The sequence below is a fragment of the Lepisma saccharinum genome, chromosome 5, assembly GCF_977018435.1.
Source record: "Lepisma saccharinum chromosome 5, izLepSacc3.1, whole genome shotgun sequence".
Lineage (NCBI taxonomy): Eukaryota > Metazoa > Arthropoda > Insecta > Zygentoma > Lepismatidae > Lepisma > Lepisma saccharinum.
The window spans coordinates 72,074,647-72,090,974 of record NC_139233.1 but is presented as its reverse complement, the minus strand read 5'-3'; the positions used below and the strand labels follow the sequence as shown (position 1 = coordinate 72,090,974).

Genomic DNA, 16,328 nt, shown 5'->3' with positions numbered 1-16,328 from the left:
ATACCATTTCTTAAGTATGTAACAAACACGATTGAAAAATCATTCATGTCCATTAAGGGTCCAATCATCAAAGATTTTCCTACTGAAAAGGATGCAGCCTTGTTTATTAAAGGACACCAATCTGCAACCGATAACAAAATCGACCCGAGACAACAGGAGGCTCTTTCCACTTATGTTTTAATGGAATAGTGCTGCTATTTTTTCATTTATTAAAGTGCTCACAAGAAACTTGTAGGTAGGTTAAATGGACGTTAAATCCGAACTTGTCAATGGAAATTTGGTGAAGTTCTTGGTGTTACTAGTTTGGTAGCTCTTTTTGTGTACGAGTTTTTTTAGAATGTAAATATACTGGTTTCTAAATTACATGTAAATGTTATCAAAAGATTTGATGACCTAGGAAAGAACCGCAAGGCAATAGTTTGGTTTATACAAATTGGACACCCCAAAAAATCCTAAACGCCACAATGAAATCACAAGTACGCCACTGAGTGGTCATCCCCCAAAGCAAAAATAGCTTAATTAATTTAATAATAATAAAAAATTGGCAACAAGATGAAATAGACTCCCTTACATAAAATTCTAGTTGATTGTAAAGGAAGAAAGGATATTATCTGTGCATTCACATTGCAATGATGGCTCAGTTGGGGTGGAGGTAGGGCCCCACCACACATTGTCTTTTTACAGCTGCAGAGGAGGCAGAATATCAGCACCAGGCTCTGCTTAACTGAAGTCATAACGAAACCATAAATTGAACGAAAATAACTCTCCTCGCCTTGCTGGACCAGGAAGTTGTTTCTGTATGTGAAGCGAAAGTGCAGTGTTTTCCTGTGAGTTTGGGTGATGACGCGGTTAGTGTTTCCATAAGTGATATCCTGCTGTTGTCATTATGGAATGTGTGTGACTACCGAGGACAACGGTGGACAACCTCGTTTTTGTAGATAGAGGGTGTAAGAACATCAATGACTGTGAATCATTTACGGACATTGTATGGAAAAGGCGATCCTAGCCGAGCAGCTGTGATTCGTTGGGTGCAAGCTTTCAAAGACCAAAGCAGGTTTCACAAGTGGAAAAGAGATTGACTCCGTATTCAATTCTGGGATGCTGATGGTATCCTGCTGCTGGAATGGCTCCCACATGGCGAAAGATCAACTGTGACCAGGGCCATCGTGTTCATCGGACAATTCAGCAAAGATGGCCGTGGAAATGACCCAAACACGTGTTTTTCTTTGTTTTTTTTTACACGATAATGCCATGCCAGGCCCCACAAGTCTACATACTAGAGTAATACTAAAGCAACGTGGGTGTACCATCCTCAAACATCATCCATACTCGCCGGACCTTGCACCTCTGGCTATGCCTTTTTTGACATGAAAGAGCAAATACGCGGTCAGAAATTCACCGATTCCGAGGCCGTACAGGAGGCTGTTCCCTTCTGGTGCCACACACTCGGAAAGACTGGTTCTGTCGAGCTTTATGATTTATGAAGCTTCGAGACAAAATTTCAGGAGGGGCTGTAAATCCCATCAGCTTACCCCTGCGTACTCCAGTGCTATTGAGGCGAGATTCAATCGTGGTGTCCGAGTGATGTGCCGTAGACTATAAGTTTACTTCTACATGCGTTGTCTACGCGTAATCTACGCGAAAATTACATTGACTTATAGCATAGCTTATACAGTAAGGTTGTTCGCTTTATATCCGACCATTTTCGATTCGGTGCTGCCACCTGGCGTATCATGCTGGAACTATGGGTCTGCTGGCGGAGCAGTGTTGTGTCTGACCTTGTAGGTGCGTGAGTGTTGGTAGTGAATGTTATCAAATGGCGACGAAAATCAACCGATATTGGGAGGGCCCTTTATCAGGCTAAGTTTTCATACGTACGCATTGTGAAACAGTGTCGGGAGAATGGGTTAACACTCGGGGTGATTACTGCGGAAGCTATTGTGGCCCGTTACACACAACAAGCTCTCCTTGCGAAACATCCACCCACGAAAACCACCAGGAGAAGGGCTGCAAGCGAAGTGTCACCCGTAGTGCTAAGGGGCGCAGCAACTTCGTTCGTCAGTGCAGGGAAAGTTTCCCTCGTGGCTTTATGGTTGTAACGGGATTCGAATATGAGGGTATGTTGATGATACGCAAGGTGGACAAAAACGTGAAGGTGAATTCCAGATACTTCCAAGACTCCATTCTGACACCTATCTATCGGAGGGACATCCCACAATTGTATGGAATGGACGCGAACCAGGTGATGATCCATATGGACAAGGCTTCGAGTTACACCGCCAGAACATCACTACGTTTTTATCAGGAAATGGCAGAGGAATTGGGAACTCGTGTCATTCCGTTTGAAGACATTCCTGTGAAAAGCCCAGATGCCAGTTTAATGGATTTTTGCGCATTTGGACTGTTGAAACGACGTCTTCAACATCGCCGCCCGCGCACCCTGGATGGTCTATGGAAAGCTTGCAGGGAGGAGTGGGACAGAATTCCCATGTCTGTCCTGCGCCGGAGCTTGCTGCAATGAAAACTGCGATGCCGGGCGATAGTCCACAATGCTGGGTTCCAATAGAACATGACCGGTGGTTAGTGTTGTCCACGGGACGAGACGGGACAGGCTTTTAAAAATTCGAGACGAGACGAGACTGACCATGTGCCCCGAGACAATATAATATTTTCGAGACGAGACAGCTTTTCCACGAGACGAGACAGGCCAAAGTCTCGTCTCGTGGACAACACTATCGGTGGTGGCGGCGCGGTATCTCTTAAGGTGAGTACCCGTCAAAAATTGTCGGATATAAAGCGAACAACCTCTGTAGTTTATATAAACTACTGTAGACAATGCAAACAACAGGCAAGAACGAATCCCAGTGCTCTTTGAAAGATAAAGTATTTTATTCTTCAAAGATGTCTATAATCTGTGTCTATAACCAACTTAAGACCATCCGACGTAATCAAAGTGATCGAATTTTCACTAACGAGAGGAAAATGGAGTATCGGAAGAAAAACAAATCACAGCCATAGTGAAAACTGACATTATCTTTTACACTGACAAAAGGGAAGGTTTAATTATTATTATTATTATTATTATTATTTTTGCGTTGTTATTGCCTAGAAAAGCATGTAACTTTAGAGCAGATTTTTCCACGTGTGAAATGGTGGAAAGAGAAGTAAATCTAAATGTTGTCACTCTACGGACATCGGATTTTTTTGGGTGTGTCGCGACAAGTTTATTTTGCAGTTCAATTAGTACCTAATGAATTGGTTGAACGTACATAACTTAAGACACTTATTTCTGGACAGTGGAATACTTCACATTTTCTATGTCCACCTGCTGATGCTGGTTGCTGTTTCTAGAAATATGCGCGTGCCTTGCACGAAGATTGATTGATTTAGTTTTTTAAGTCCACTTTATGCACAGTAAGGCTAATCGTTACTGGACCTACAGTTTAAAGTGGGATCCGAACCACTATGCTCCTCCATCGGGTATCGAACCCGGGACCCCTTGATTACAAGGCAACGACGCTACCACTGCGCCATCGGGGAGGTTCTGCCTTGCACGAAGAACGCCGAGCGCCATGTTGTCTACGTTTATTACGGGATCGACGTAGATTACATAGTTTACATTGTCTGCACGTAGAATATAGACAATCGTTATTTACGCGTCGACGCACATCACTCGTCCCTTATGCATTAGCATAACTTGAAGCCACAAAAGCTGACACAACTTGGCTGTCGAAAAATTATTCTCTAGTTTGCTTGTAAAATCTGTTGAATGCGCATCGCCGCCATATTTGGATGATATGCGCAGTGACGGCGCCAGCCTGTAAGTGGGGGGGAGGGGGGCTAAAGATTTCAGAGCCAAATTCTTGGGGGCTAACTTATTCCGGCTAAAGGGTATTTACGCAATACTTGACTAAGGTATAATTTTACCATGACATATTTTACAGTCAGATCCAAAGATAAATCACTGCATCTTGTTCCAGGCATGAATCTTTTATGTCAAATAAAATGCAATAGTTTTCTTTTCCTAAATCATTATTGAGGGGAATAATATCACAGACTTACTATTGATATGAACAATACAAAATACGCCATAAGAACGTCTACAATTATTAACTCTCTGCATACATATATAAATACTACACGTAAGAAGCTACAATAGTATACGTCTGTTTTGATAAGTAGCTGCAGCCTTGTTTAAAACCAAAGATTTTGCAAGCTCTTTCTCAAAGGACAGAATAGATAGAGAGCGCTCAACCAAGGATTGCTCAACCTCTAGTTACCGATTCGATTACGAAGGTAACACTTGATTTGCCGCAAGCAGCGGTTGATGGGGGTGTGCACATTTCAATAACCCAAACCTTATAAAGTTCGTAAAAGGTAATTTTTTTTTTCAACTATTGCAAGCATCTGCGGAAGTTCCATTCCGCCTCATAGCGTGCCATAATTCTTAACTGTCCATATCACAACAGTAGGGAGCCGCGAAAGATTGCAGCTTTTCGTGCTTCAGAAAAGTGGCACTAACTTTATAAAGTAGGCTTCAAATAAACAATACCACACTTCAATAGAAAGTGAGTTAATGTACCATTTTCTCTGTCATGATGAAATATCTTACGTTTTCTTGTTTACCGATTGGAATTCAGAACTTAGGGCTAAAATGGGGAGGATGCGAGATATACCGTCCACTTAAGAGCAGTGATGTGTCGTAGACCATAAGTTTACGTCTAAATGCGTTGTCTACACGTAATCTACGCGTAGATTACATTGGGTTGTAGTTTACATAGACTACGTAGACAATCTAAAGTGCATTAAAATTAATTTTCAAGGGTTTCATGAAAGGAAAGTGACATTTTCAACTATATTGGTTCCTAACGAAGTGAAAAGAATCCTATTTACACCAAAATTTATCTTCTCTTCTATTATCGAATATGGAAGAAATAAATAGTATGCAAAACACAACAACAGATGGCAGTCGTGAGGCAAAAGTGGTATTTTCCCCATAAAACACTAGAATATTTCTTACATTAGTTTTTTCCTAGGTGAGTAATTGTTCGAATTTGGAAGAACGAGTATGAAAAGTTCGCCTCACACATCAGCAACTGATACGGAGTATAATTTTCTTTTAATTCCACGGCGCCCTTTGCTAAGTTATCACCTTTCGCCATGTTATTTACATAGATTACGTAATCTACTTGTATAAAATAGTCTACGTGTAGAATGTAGACTATCGTTGTTTACGCGAAGACACACATCACTGCTTAAGAGGTGGCACTCTCAAGTTGCAGAAATATTTTCACTACAAATTCACCTCCACTAATTAGGAGACAAATATATTTACAAAAAGTAACGAATATAATTGCCACTCTTGCAATAGGCATTTTTATTAGTGAAAATAACTGAAGATTATAATTTTATTTCGCTTCAAAGATTGATTCTCCTGCACGGAATCAAATTTGGCACTATGACGGTAGTTACTGTAGAAATAATATTTTCTAACCTCACAAATGATAATCAATTAACATGTAGTACTAAGACTACGAGCAATAATATTACCCAAGCTAAGTATGCTGATTTTCGCACCGTATTGCAATGATTAGTTGATGGAATTTGTATAAGGTCCACTATATGCACACAGGCTAATCGGGACGGGAGCTACAGATTATAGTGGAATCCCAACCACTTAATGAAATGTTACCTCCAGCGGGGATCGAACCCGGGATCACTTGATATCAAGGCAGCAGTTTTATCGGGTCTGAGAGCCCAATTTTAATATTTCCAATTCTTTGTATTTAAGAAATAGGTAGTTTGTTTTACATCGTATTTCTCCTCTCAAATATTTGCAGCAATAAGGATAGATGAAGGGGCGATTCCTCCATGTAGGAAGTGAGTAACTTCCTACAGTTCATTTGTACTTATTTCGAGTTCTCTACTATTTAGGAGTTTAATGCGTTATAAAATTATGAGCGCAATGTACGTACAATTGACTAGATTAGCTATTGTCAAGAGTTGACTGCTTTCGCACGCACCAGAAGCAGACGAAAGACGATGGCCACAAGCTTTCTGCCGCTCGCTGAGGAACCACGGCGGTCATCCTACAGAGATATGGGTGAAGGGTGGCAGGGGCAGTGAAGGGAGGGGCGGCGAGGTTGAGAAAATCGGCGAGGACTGAGGAACCATCAAGTTGTTCCTCAATCAGCGTTGCCAATCACAGCAAAATGGTACTAAACCAAACACAGTGATATTTGTTGGCACTCAGCACCCTGCTTTTGACATAATGGTAAAATCTGCAAATGCCAGTCCCTGGGAGAGGAAAAATCGAATTCAATGGAATATGTTTTCAGGAAATAGAAATAATATTATGTCCAAATCTTATTTCTACTTCACCAGCGGACATGTTTCAAACGAAAGGGAGCATGCCGATCCAGCGGTAAGCTTTTTTACAACCATGCCACGATCCATCTTCTATATTTTCTTCATCCTGCCCGATTTAGTTCGTCAGGAGATTTCGTCTCAGGTAGGAAATCGGTGGAAATTTGGAGGTAAACAATTTTCTCAAACCTTCCTAAGTTCTATGTTGAGCCCATGTTGTTTGATGCACAATTTTAAACAATTTTGGGGAGAAATTTATACTATTACATAAATGTTAAGAATAAGTAACGCAAGTTCAAAAGTCTAGAAAAGTAGATGCAGAATTACAATTATCCGAAAAAATCAATTAAACTTTGTAATTATCCTAAATATTTCTAAATTGTGCTAGGATTTATTATTAAGGAGCATTTTTTTTATCGTGAATCCACTCGACGACAGGGAGGGTAAGAAAATCGAAATTCTTGAAGAATCTGAAATATTGTTAATGTTATTTTCGTCGGTTTTAATAGGTTCACATTTACATATTTCATAGTTCAAAGTGAGGAGCAAGGGCCCCTTGCCCTACCTTGAGCATAGGCCTGCAGCTAACATTCTAAATTCAAACGACAGTACAAGCGATAGCTACGTGTGACTGTAATTGAACGTTTCAAACCTTCCTCGGTTTACTATAAATTCTTCCTACACTCCGAAAAAGTCATGAGTCGCCACTTTGGGGGGGGGGGGGCCTCTGATCACTGAAATAAATGAATGAATGACTCACTCCCTCCCTTTTGTAAAAATATAAATTACGTCTTCGTATAGCAGTTTTTAAGCAAATGAAATGTAACATGAAAAACGTTTAGAAAATGTTTCAAAGTCTCTTTATGTCTTTTGTGTCTGCGCATTTGTTTTTTAGATAACAATTAACATTATTATTGAAAAGTATGTATTTACATTAAGAGGCCAACCTAACAGTTTTATGCCGGCCTCGGTAGCAGAGCGTGTTGGATGGTCGACTCAACCCGCTTTGATCCGGAGGTCTCAGGTTCAAGCCCCAGCGAGGGTATGGGTGTGTTTTAATGTCCGCTACAGACCTATAAAGAAAGGACATGTGACGGGCACAAATAGCCTTAGTGTTGACGTACCCATAAAAATAATGAATATTTACAATATTTAACAGTTTTATTTAATTATTTACATAAATGCTAACGCAAATCGGAGGAAAATAGTTTTACTTTTTTGTTCTTTCTACAACATTTAACTTTTTAAAATTAATACACATAGAATGTACACTAAGATATAAAGTGACATATCTACACAACAAAAACATATGAACATGACTTCAAAATAAAGCAAAAGTTGCACTACGCACTGGGTTATTTTTTATGAACTCGTGGAATGAATGGTGGAAGCGATATTATTATTATTATTGATACACTAGCTTTGCATCCTTAGGCATATTTTTTAGATTGAAACAATGAACCCTACCCCGCCTACCTAGTGTTGCGGTTCTCTGCCGATAAGCACAACAAATACCGGCAAATTGCCTTTCATTCAAATGTGTGCGCCGTGCTTTTGCAATAATGCCTTTGTTGATCATAGCCGTTCCCACTTTCGCAATACACACTTTTGATAAGCTTTCCCTGCGTAGTTTACTGCAAGCCAGTGTTAAATAAACTCAAAGACTTTAGATTTATTTTACCCTTATTCCTTGGACTAGAGGAAGAGATTTCGAGGATAACTAAATATCGTACATATCAATATTGCCTGAAAGTCGTGTTTACGACCTCAAATTGTTCAGAATTCACTAAACAACATACTGGTATAATTGTCATAACAATACTCATAATGATATACTTAGTATATATTAATACGGCATGTGTTTTGCTGTCTCCGTTCATAGCCCCTTCAAAGTTGATGATTTAGCGGTCTCAGCCCCCCAAAGTTGATGGTCTAGAACATTTCAAATGTGTATTTAAAGTTAAGTTCATGTGGCACAATGCAGAGTAAACTTTGCAAGAGAAACAAAGTAATACATTAGATTCTCTTAAGAAAAATTATTTGGGGGGCTCTGCCCCCACATCATTAACATTGGGGGCTCGAGCCCCCCAAGCCCCATGGAGTCGGCGCCTATGGACCTATTTCGAAATAGAGTTATACGTTTTGCAGAGGCTAATAATTATTACACGTGTAGTTGTGTGTATCAACAATCAAAGAACAATATCACAGCCACTGAATACGTCCACCTACCAGGCAGGCAGCAGATTTCGTAGCAAGTTTGGCCCAAATGATCAGTGGCCACTGTTATCCAGGCATATCTGCAGCTGCCCTCCCTCCTCTTGATTTTACAACACATCGTGATAAAGTAACTTTGCGATCTAACCGTACCAGAAAATGTACTTAAACATTGTGGAAATTTTATAATTGAAAATGTAAACTTCTACTTTTTAAGTTTTCAGTCGAAATGCGTCTATTCTACTACAAGAATCTAGGGGGGCTTCAGCCCCCTGTAACGCCGTTCCTGGCTATGAGTACGCAACATTCGCGATCCATCTTTTCCAGTCTTTTACGATAGATTTTGGTTAACACAATCGATAGTATACATCCGAGTGCTTGTTTCATATCGATTATACTATATCGACAGGGCCTTGATCTGCGGTGACACCACCATATCAAAATGGCGCTGTTGTGTTTGAGGATATGTGGAAACTGGAAACAAACCATGTAGACAAAACTTTTTTGTATTTTATTTTACACAACTTTGTACATACGTGGAAGCTGCATAATGTGCATACCCAGTGGAAGAGTGTGTGTTTTTATGTTATGCATAATTTGAAATTAGTGACGTTAAAGAACACAAATTTGTCCCACCTGAGGAATGCTACTATTTTAGCTTACGTGTGAACAATAAGATTACTTTTAAATGTACATTTCTATAAATCTACATTTCTTAGTCAGAAAATGAATGACTAATTGTTTCTCTAAGTTCGACCAGAATTGGACAACTTTGCGGTAGATACAGTTGGAAGTGTATGGTAGTGATTACACATGTATCGTCAATAACGAGAAGAGTTCATCTTCCGCGCTACCGACTGGGTAGCTCTGTTGGAGTAGAATTTTGTAGTTCGTCGTGTTGGAAACAGGATAGAAAATTATGGCATTTAATGAGGTATGTATATATTATTTCGGTAGTAGTGTGTAGTCTTTACTGTACTGTATTTTCTCTGCCATTACCTGCAGCTGCAGGTTAGAGTTGAAAGTGTTAAGTGTACTCTCGACCGATTCCCAATTTGTTCGGCACTTTTCGGCCCATAGTGTTAGCTGTATGGCACAAGTTATAAATTTGAACTTGAGTGATAATGATTGATGATTCTCCTTTGTGTAAAACAAAGTATTTATGCTTGTGGTAGGTATTATTATTGGGTTACTTCTGCCTATGCAAGCACCATGCCAATGTTTAACAACTACATAACTGCGATAAAATGGCTATGCATTGTTTTCTGTATTAGATAATTGTAGGTAGATATCCTCTACAGTTCTGCAACATTGTTTTCAGTTACTGTATGGAGTCTTTTGTTTCAGAGGTTGTCTTTGGCTTTGTGTGTGAAATTGGGCATTTGTTATGTTACTGGTGTTCTCTTTGCATTGTACCTTTCATTTGTCTTTACTTGTTGTCCCTCCTCCTCATCCTAATTTAGGATCTATAGTAGAGTAAGAAATGTACTGCGCAATGCATTTTTTCCTAATACAAGGGAGACAAGGACATGTGCATACGTGACACCAACTGTTAAATATCTTGTATTCTTTGTGATCGTTTTTCAACTAAAGTACTACCACATTCAACCCATTATTATTGTTAGAATCTAGCTACATTGGGCATTTTGCGGTATGGCAGCATCCTTCCTTATAGACTGCAACATTTTAAAATCCATGTTGCTTGTCATTGTGTTTGGAGCATGCTGTGGAACCATTTCAAGTTGCAAGTCCAGTCTTTGTAGTGGTAGCAGTTATTTTGAAGCCAGTTTCATTACTAGCTCAGAATTTATTATGATTGAAAGACTTGAACTTGCATCCTTGTAAATTCTCCTTGTAGTCACAAACTGAAGTGACAAGTATTATTTCATTATCCTTTATGCGTGTTTGTTGTGCATGCGGAGCGAGTGTTTCTTTGTGACTGGAGGTTGAAGTGGTGGTCAAAGTTTTGGAGGTTGTGGTGAAGCGTCTAGGGGCCGTTTACCCACTGTACCCCGAAGGGTACACTCCGGCTACCTGCCTTTTTCTATAGATTCAATTTAAGGGCATGTTAGAACCAGGTCTTCGGGCTTCCCGAATAGCAGTTTCGTAGCACTCATCGTTCGCGAAACTATTCATCAGACTAAACACAGTTGTTAAATCACATTTTGAGCCATGTTCCCTTGACCCTGGAAAAAAAATATCTGTAGCCTGGATGTTTCCTTTGGCATACAAATTTTCCGAATCCTCGATTCGATATGGGAAACTTCATCGGTGTTTTGTGGTGTGGACAAGAACGACATTTGTGCAGGAAACCATTGTCGACACACCACTGAAAAGCTGTACAGTTGTTTGAAAAAGTTTTGTGAAGCCTGTAGTGGTTCCATGTATCTCCGAACATTTTCTCTGCCAGACGAAAGTACACATTCAAACACTGCACGTAAACGACTAGAATCAGTGAACCGATGCTGAAAACCCCATCGTACCTCACGGATGTGACCCACAGAGAAGCGGAAGTTCGTCCAAAAGACAATAGTAAACAAATAGCTGTTGTCAACTGTAGGATTACATAGGAGTATGTGGAAGTGGAAAACTTGTGTCAACAAAACACCCAGTAAGTTATCGCTAAAACTCCGCAATATGTGTTAACAGAGGTAAATCAAAATCGAACCATGTAAAAATTGCATTCGTAGCATGATGAAATCGCAATAAAATGAAAGGAACTTGGGCCATGTAATTCCAGCATTAGGAAAGCACAAGTAACGGAGATGTTTGATCCCAAAGAATGGCCCACGTAAGTTGAAACCTGCAATTTCGGAGTATTTTTGCCACTTTTTGTTATTAAAACTGTAAGTACACTAAAAGAGCGAAAGAACATGCCGAAAATAACTATCAGTATCAAACCTAACAGTCTTAACTTAACTATGTAACATATTAGCTGCTTTTGTGGAAAGTCGTTTTTGGTGTTATATTCACATGTGCAAAGCCTTCGGGTTGTTCTGCTACACGCTAAGGTAACAGACATACTTTACTTCACACGAACACATTTGTGAGGGTTAAATCAACTGAAAACATTCATAAACAACAAAACCTTCATAAGCTATGCTAGATATTTCACTTTCTCTAGGGGGTACAGAGGGGCAAGGGTACCAGTGTCTGTTGCAGTTTGTTTGCCTTATCACTTCTGTGTGAAATATCTCTGTATGTATAAGAACTGTGTATTTACTAAAAGTGGCGTCCTCATGGATCAAGATCTAAACTAGGGGCGCCAACCCCAGGGGGGGGGGAGGCAGTTCTCCATTACGCACCCCTATAAGGGTCCCAATGTATAACATTTTTATTTTAACAAAATATTATTTGTGTGGTGGAAATTTCATAAATTATTTGAGGACTCTCCTCTGACATGGTCATTTTTCAAATACACAGTTAATTAAGGAAAACACATGGTTTATTATGATTAGGTACAAGATTAGAGAAAGATGCGTGGGAATACTGTAGTCCTTGTGTTCTTGAGTGAGTCAGTCCATCGAAAAATAGGTAGGTTTTCCACACGAATGTAAGCTACTTTCAACTTCCATTGTCGGTGTCTGTTGATGTATTGGTTACCTCACGTTATGAACTTCTGAGGTGCCAAAATGTGGAATGTTTTGGCTATTGCTTGCATTTGAAAGAGACAAAAGAAAGGAACGAGAAAACAAATTGATTGTCTTTTTAGTACATAGCAGTGAATTGTGGTGGGTGGATCTTGCTGAGCTCAGAGTTGAGAGAGCAGAATGGAAATAAGAAAACTGAACACTGACTATTTCAAAAATAAATCCAAAAATGTAAAGTAGTAACTTGGTTTACACTCTTACATAAAACTTAATTGCCTCATTATATCTCATCTTTGTCATTATTATCACATGTAAAACACTTGGCTGAGATCCATCCTGAAATATAGTTCTATATCCAGTATGTGCCTGTGATACAAAAGGAGTTTCTTTGTACCGGTGACAAGGAGCATGATTTTGTGCCTGCAAACGGCATTAAAGTGACGTCATCCTGTCCCTATCTCAGAGAACAAAAAGTATGTTGTGGAAATACCAATAAGAAGGTAATTTGGTGAAACATTAATTATCTAAATTGAACTATTATCAAACCAGAACCGTAAAATGAATAACAAAGGATATATTTTTTCATTTGTTATGATATTATCCTCATTTAGTTTGGAAAATCTACAAACAATATGCTATAGATTCCATGCTCCGATCACTACCCATGGTGCAGAGTTAAGAGCAACTATTCAGGGGAGGATTTGTAAAATTTAGGCCCCTAGGCTATCCTTTGTTTTGGACCCTTCCATTAATTGCATGCTCTGTATTAATAACACTTTTAAACTTTAAAATATAGACACATCAGTAAAAATTTGACTTGAGTTTAGACTTGTATGGGTTAAAATGCAATAATGAAAAATGAAGTTATTTATATGGTAGAAACCCTTCCTTCTGCCTTTTTTCATGGAAAAGCAAGTAATAATACTTGACATGTTGATTTATTTTGCTATTATTACAAATTGAAGGAATTGCAATAATCGATGGTCCTTGTCACTTCTGCCTCTTCGGCATCTCTTTTTTATGCGGTCCCGTGAACTTGTGACCCCTAGGCTATAGCCTATATTTTTCTTGTGAGGCTGAAAGTAGTTTGTTCTTTGCATCGCTTCAATAACTTTTTTACTAAGTATGATGGCCCAAAAGTGTCTTAACTTTGTGGCACTGTGTCAAGTACGCAAGAAGAAAGTGGATAATATTAATACTAAAGGGATCATGAAATATTTCATTGAATGCTGTTTCCTTTTCTTTTGCAAAATGCGACTGTTTTGTTTAATCAGGATCAGTATTTTTTTTACTTATACATTATGCCTGTAAACATACGTGTGCTACTTCATACTCAATACTGTGGCTAGTGTCACTTATACAATATGCAAATAACGCTAAAAAATGTGTTTTTGTGTATATGTGTGAACATGTTAATCTCCCATATAGAATTGTGGGGAAAATACAGTATGTTAACAGTCCTAATAATCAAATTCTCAATCGAAAGTGGCAGATAGAATATTATGTTACATAATTATGTAATCACAATGTAGAGATTTTTTTGTCCACCTCATGAAGTTTCATCTTCAAGGCAGGCCCATACCCAGGATTTTTTTGAGGGGACGCAGACCCATAGGCGAATTTTCATAAATTTTCTCTCGTATTATACACTGTGTGTGTATATATATATATGTGTGTGTGTGGGGGGGGGGTCGAGGGGGGGTAGAGAAATTTGCTTCATTTTGCTATGGAATGTTGAAGAACAGCATTTTCTAACCTATAATGTATGTAACCACGTGACAAATATTTGCAGTTGACACTGACATTTGTTTCCGTCAGAGAGCAAATAAAATATATATGATATGGGTAGACTACATGTAAGAATGCAAACAATTCAAATAGCGTACAAAAAGCAACATATGTGTATGGGGTTGATAGAGAAGGGTTCACACCCATTTTGCAAAGTCCCTGACTTTTTCAGGTATTTTACATAACTTGTAAGAGTTACACTTCAACTTTATAAGTTAATCAAATGAATCACGTTTTTTGAACATTTTTGGAAATAAATGAAAAATAAAATGAAATAACCTTTTTATAAGCAATATTACCCAAAAAGGAAGATTGTTGGGAAGATAAAACGAAACGTGTTTCCGATTACAAATTCTGTCAAGCAAAAATTATTTAATTTCCCTGACTTTTCCAGGTTTTGAAAGCTTTTTTAAAAAATAATATGTTTCTAATGACCTCAATCCTAGCCTTGTTTTCCTGACTCCTCCAGCTGTCCAGGACTTTGGAGTCAGTGCAAACCCTGTAAATAAATTATCTGAAAGGACCTGCTAAGTGACTTCACCATGGCACTGTGTCTGCTGGCATAACATTGTTTCCATGGCGTGTTTTCACTTTTAGAATCTTAAAAATAAATGTCAGTGGCAACCAAGAAGCTATTAAATGGGGATGCATACATGTGGGGTAGGAAATGCCATTTTCAATGACTCGTAGCATGGAATTTTTGGCCTTGATGGCCTCTGCACACTGTGAAAGTTGTCTGTTGTACACGGTCACACCACTGTGTATTTATGTTCAAGACAATTACAAGTAGAAAAGAAGAAAAGTTGCAGTAAAACAAATTCCGATAGACAGAATTTCGTAAATAATAATGTACTTAATTTCTTGAGTGTTTTGGACAAATAACAATATATGTTAAAAGTATTTCAGGCAATTTTTTACCCGAAAAATCTAGCAACGATTCTGCTGTGAAGTGGATTCTCCTATTTACATAATATTAATTAACCCTAAGCCATTGAGTGGCAGAATGGCCATCAGTTGCAGAAAAACCCTGATATTGCAGAAAGAAAACAAAGTTTTTTTATTCTTCTGCTCAGTGGAGGCGAAAAGGGATCACAGACCTTGCGGTGCAGTGGAGAGCTAACTGCCCCTTATATGTTTGATTTTGTATTGCAGTCATTGAGGAACCTTTGTTCCATAACATAAAGAGTATAGAAAATTACCCATTATTCTAATTATGTGCAACATTAGTGACATTGTAATAGAAGAAACCATTCAATAGTCAAGGGGTTCCTATTTGTCAAGTGTCGTCAAACAACTGTTTTTGACTAAAATATCCCAATATTGCAGACTTCTAGAGCCTACCACCTCTGTCCAGAAACAACCTATTCATTTGTGCAAGGACAAAATCGAAATTCATGCAAAATTTGAAAAGCCATCAACTTAATTTTTGTAGGTTTATATACGTTCAAATTTAAATTTTCTTGGGGTCTGGTGGGGGGGGGGGTATGGCCACCCTGGCCCTCCCTTGGGTATGGGCCTGGTTCAAGATGTTTTAATAAAATGACAACAACAAGGTGTGTTTGGGATATAGTTATCTTTTATTGAAACAACCTGCACCTTGATAGGTATAATATTGTTGCCAGAGCTAGTAATTGTAATTACAAAGTTTCAAAGGTTAACTCAAGTGTGTATATTCTTAGGTCTCTGCTACGGATTCTTGAAAAACTTGCCCTTCCCCCCCTTCCACAAATGAAAAGAAATCATTTTTTTTATTCTTTGCTTAGCTTTACCCCCACTCAAATGTCTGAAGGAATCTGTGCTTATGGTCTAAACAAAGAATTAGTCCAGGGCATGAAATTTCAAGTTTGAAGTCAGTCGCCGGACTAAAATCTTTGGTCGCCACTATTTTATATTTATAAATAATAAAAATATGAGCAATTATTAAAAAGAACATACCTTAGGAATTAATGTTTATGTAGCGCTGTCGTTCAGCACTGAAGTACTACTTAACAATCGCAACTGCTGGGTCAAACACTGACGGGGGGGGTTCATTTACGGAAACTCTGAGCAAATCATCCAGTGTCTCAGTCTTTAGAGAGTTCCTGTAAATAGTCTTGAGTCTGTTGTAACAGCTGAAACCTCTCACACTTGAAGCTGTGCTCACTGGTAAACAGCTCAAAATGTCAAAATCTCAAGCAAATTGGGGAATCTTGCTGAACACTCCTCACTGTGAATCTTCTCCAGCATCTGATTCAAAGTCAGAGAAGGAAACAAAAGTTTGTATTCTGTCCACTCCGCTAACAGAATATCCATTTTCTCATTATAAGGGCTCGGGTTCAAGTACATGTAGAGCTTCTTTATTTCTTCTATCCCAAACTGAAGAATATTTTC

The 16,328-nt window shown here is 38.7% G+C and overlaps 1 protein-coding gene across 1 annotated transcript in view; it reads left to right on the top strand.

Moving 5' to 3' along the window:
- The first annotated feature begins 9,013 nt into the window (after positions 1 to 9,013).
- The window catches only part of GckIII (Germinal centre kinase III), a 144,005-nt gene continuing 136,690 nt past the window's right edge, over positions 9,014 to 16,328 (top strand). The window contains exon 1 of the mRNA XM_083122650.1: positions 9,014 to 9,514. Coding sequence (XP_082978776.1) covers positions 9,500 to 9,514 — 15 coding nt within the window. The 5' untranslated portion in view covers positions 9,014 to 9,499. The remainder of the gene's footprint in view (positions 9,515 to 16,328) is intronic.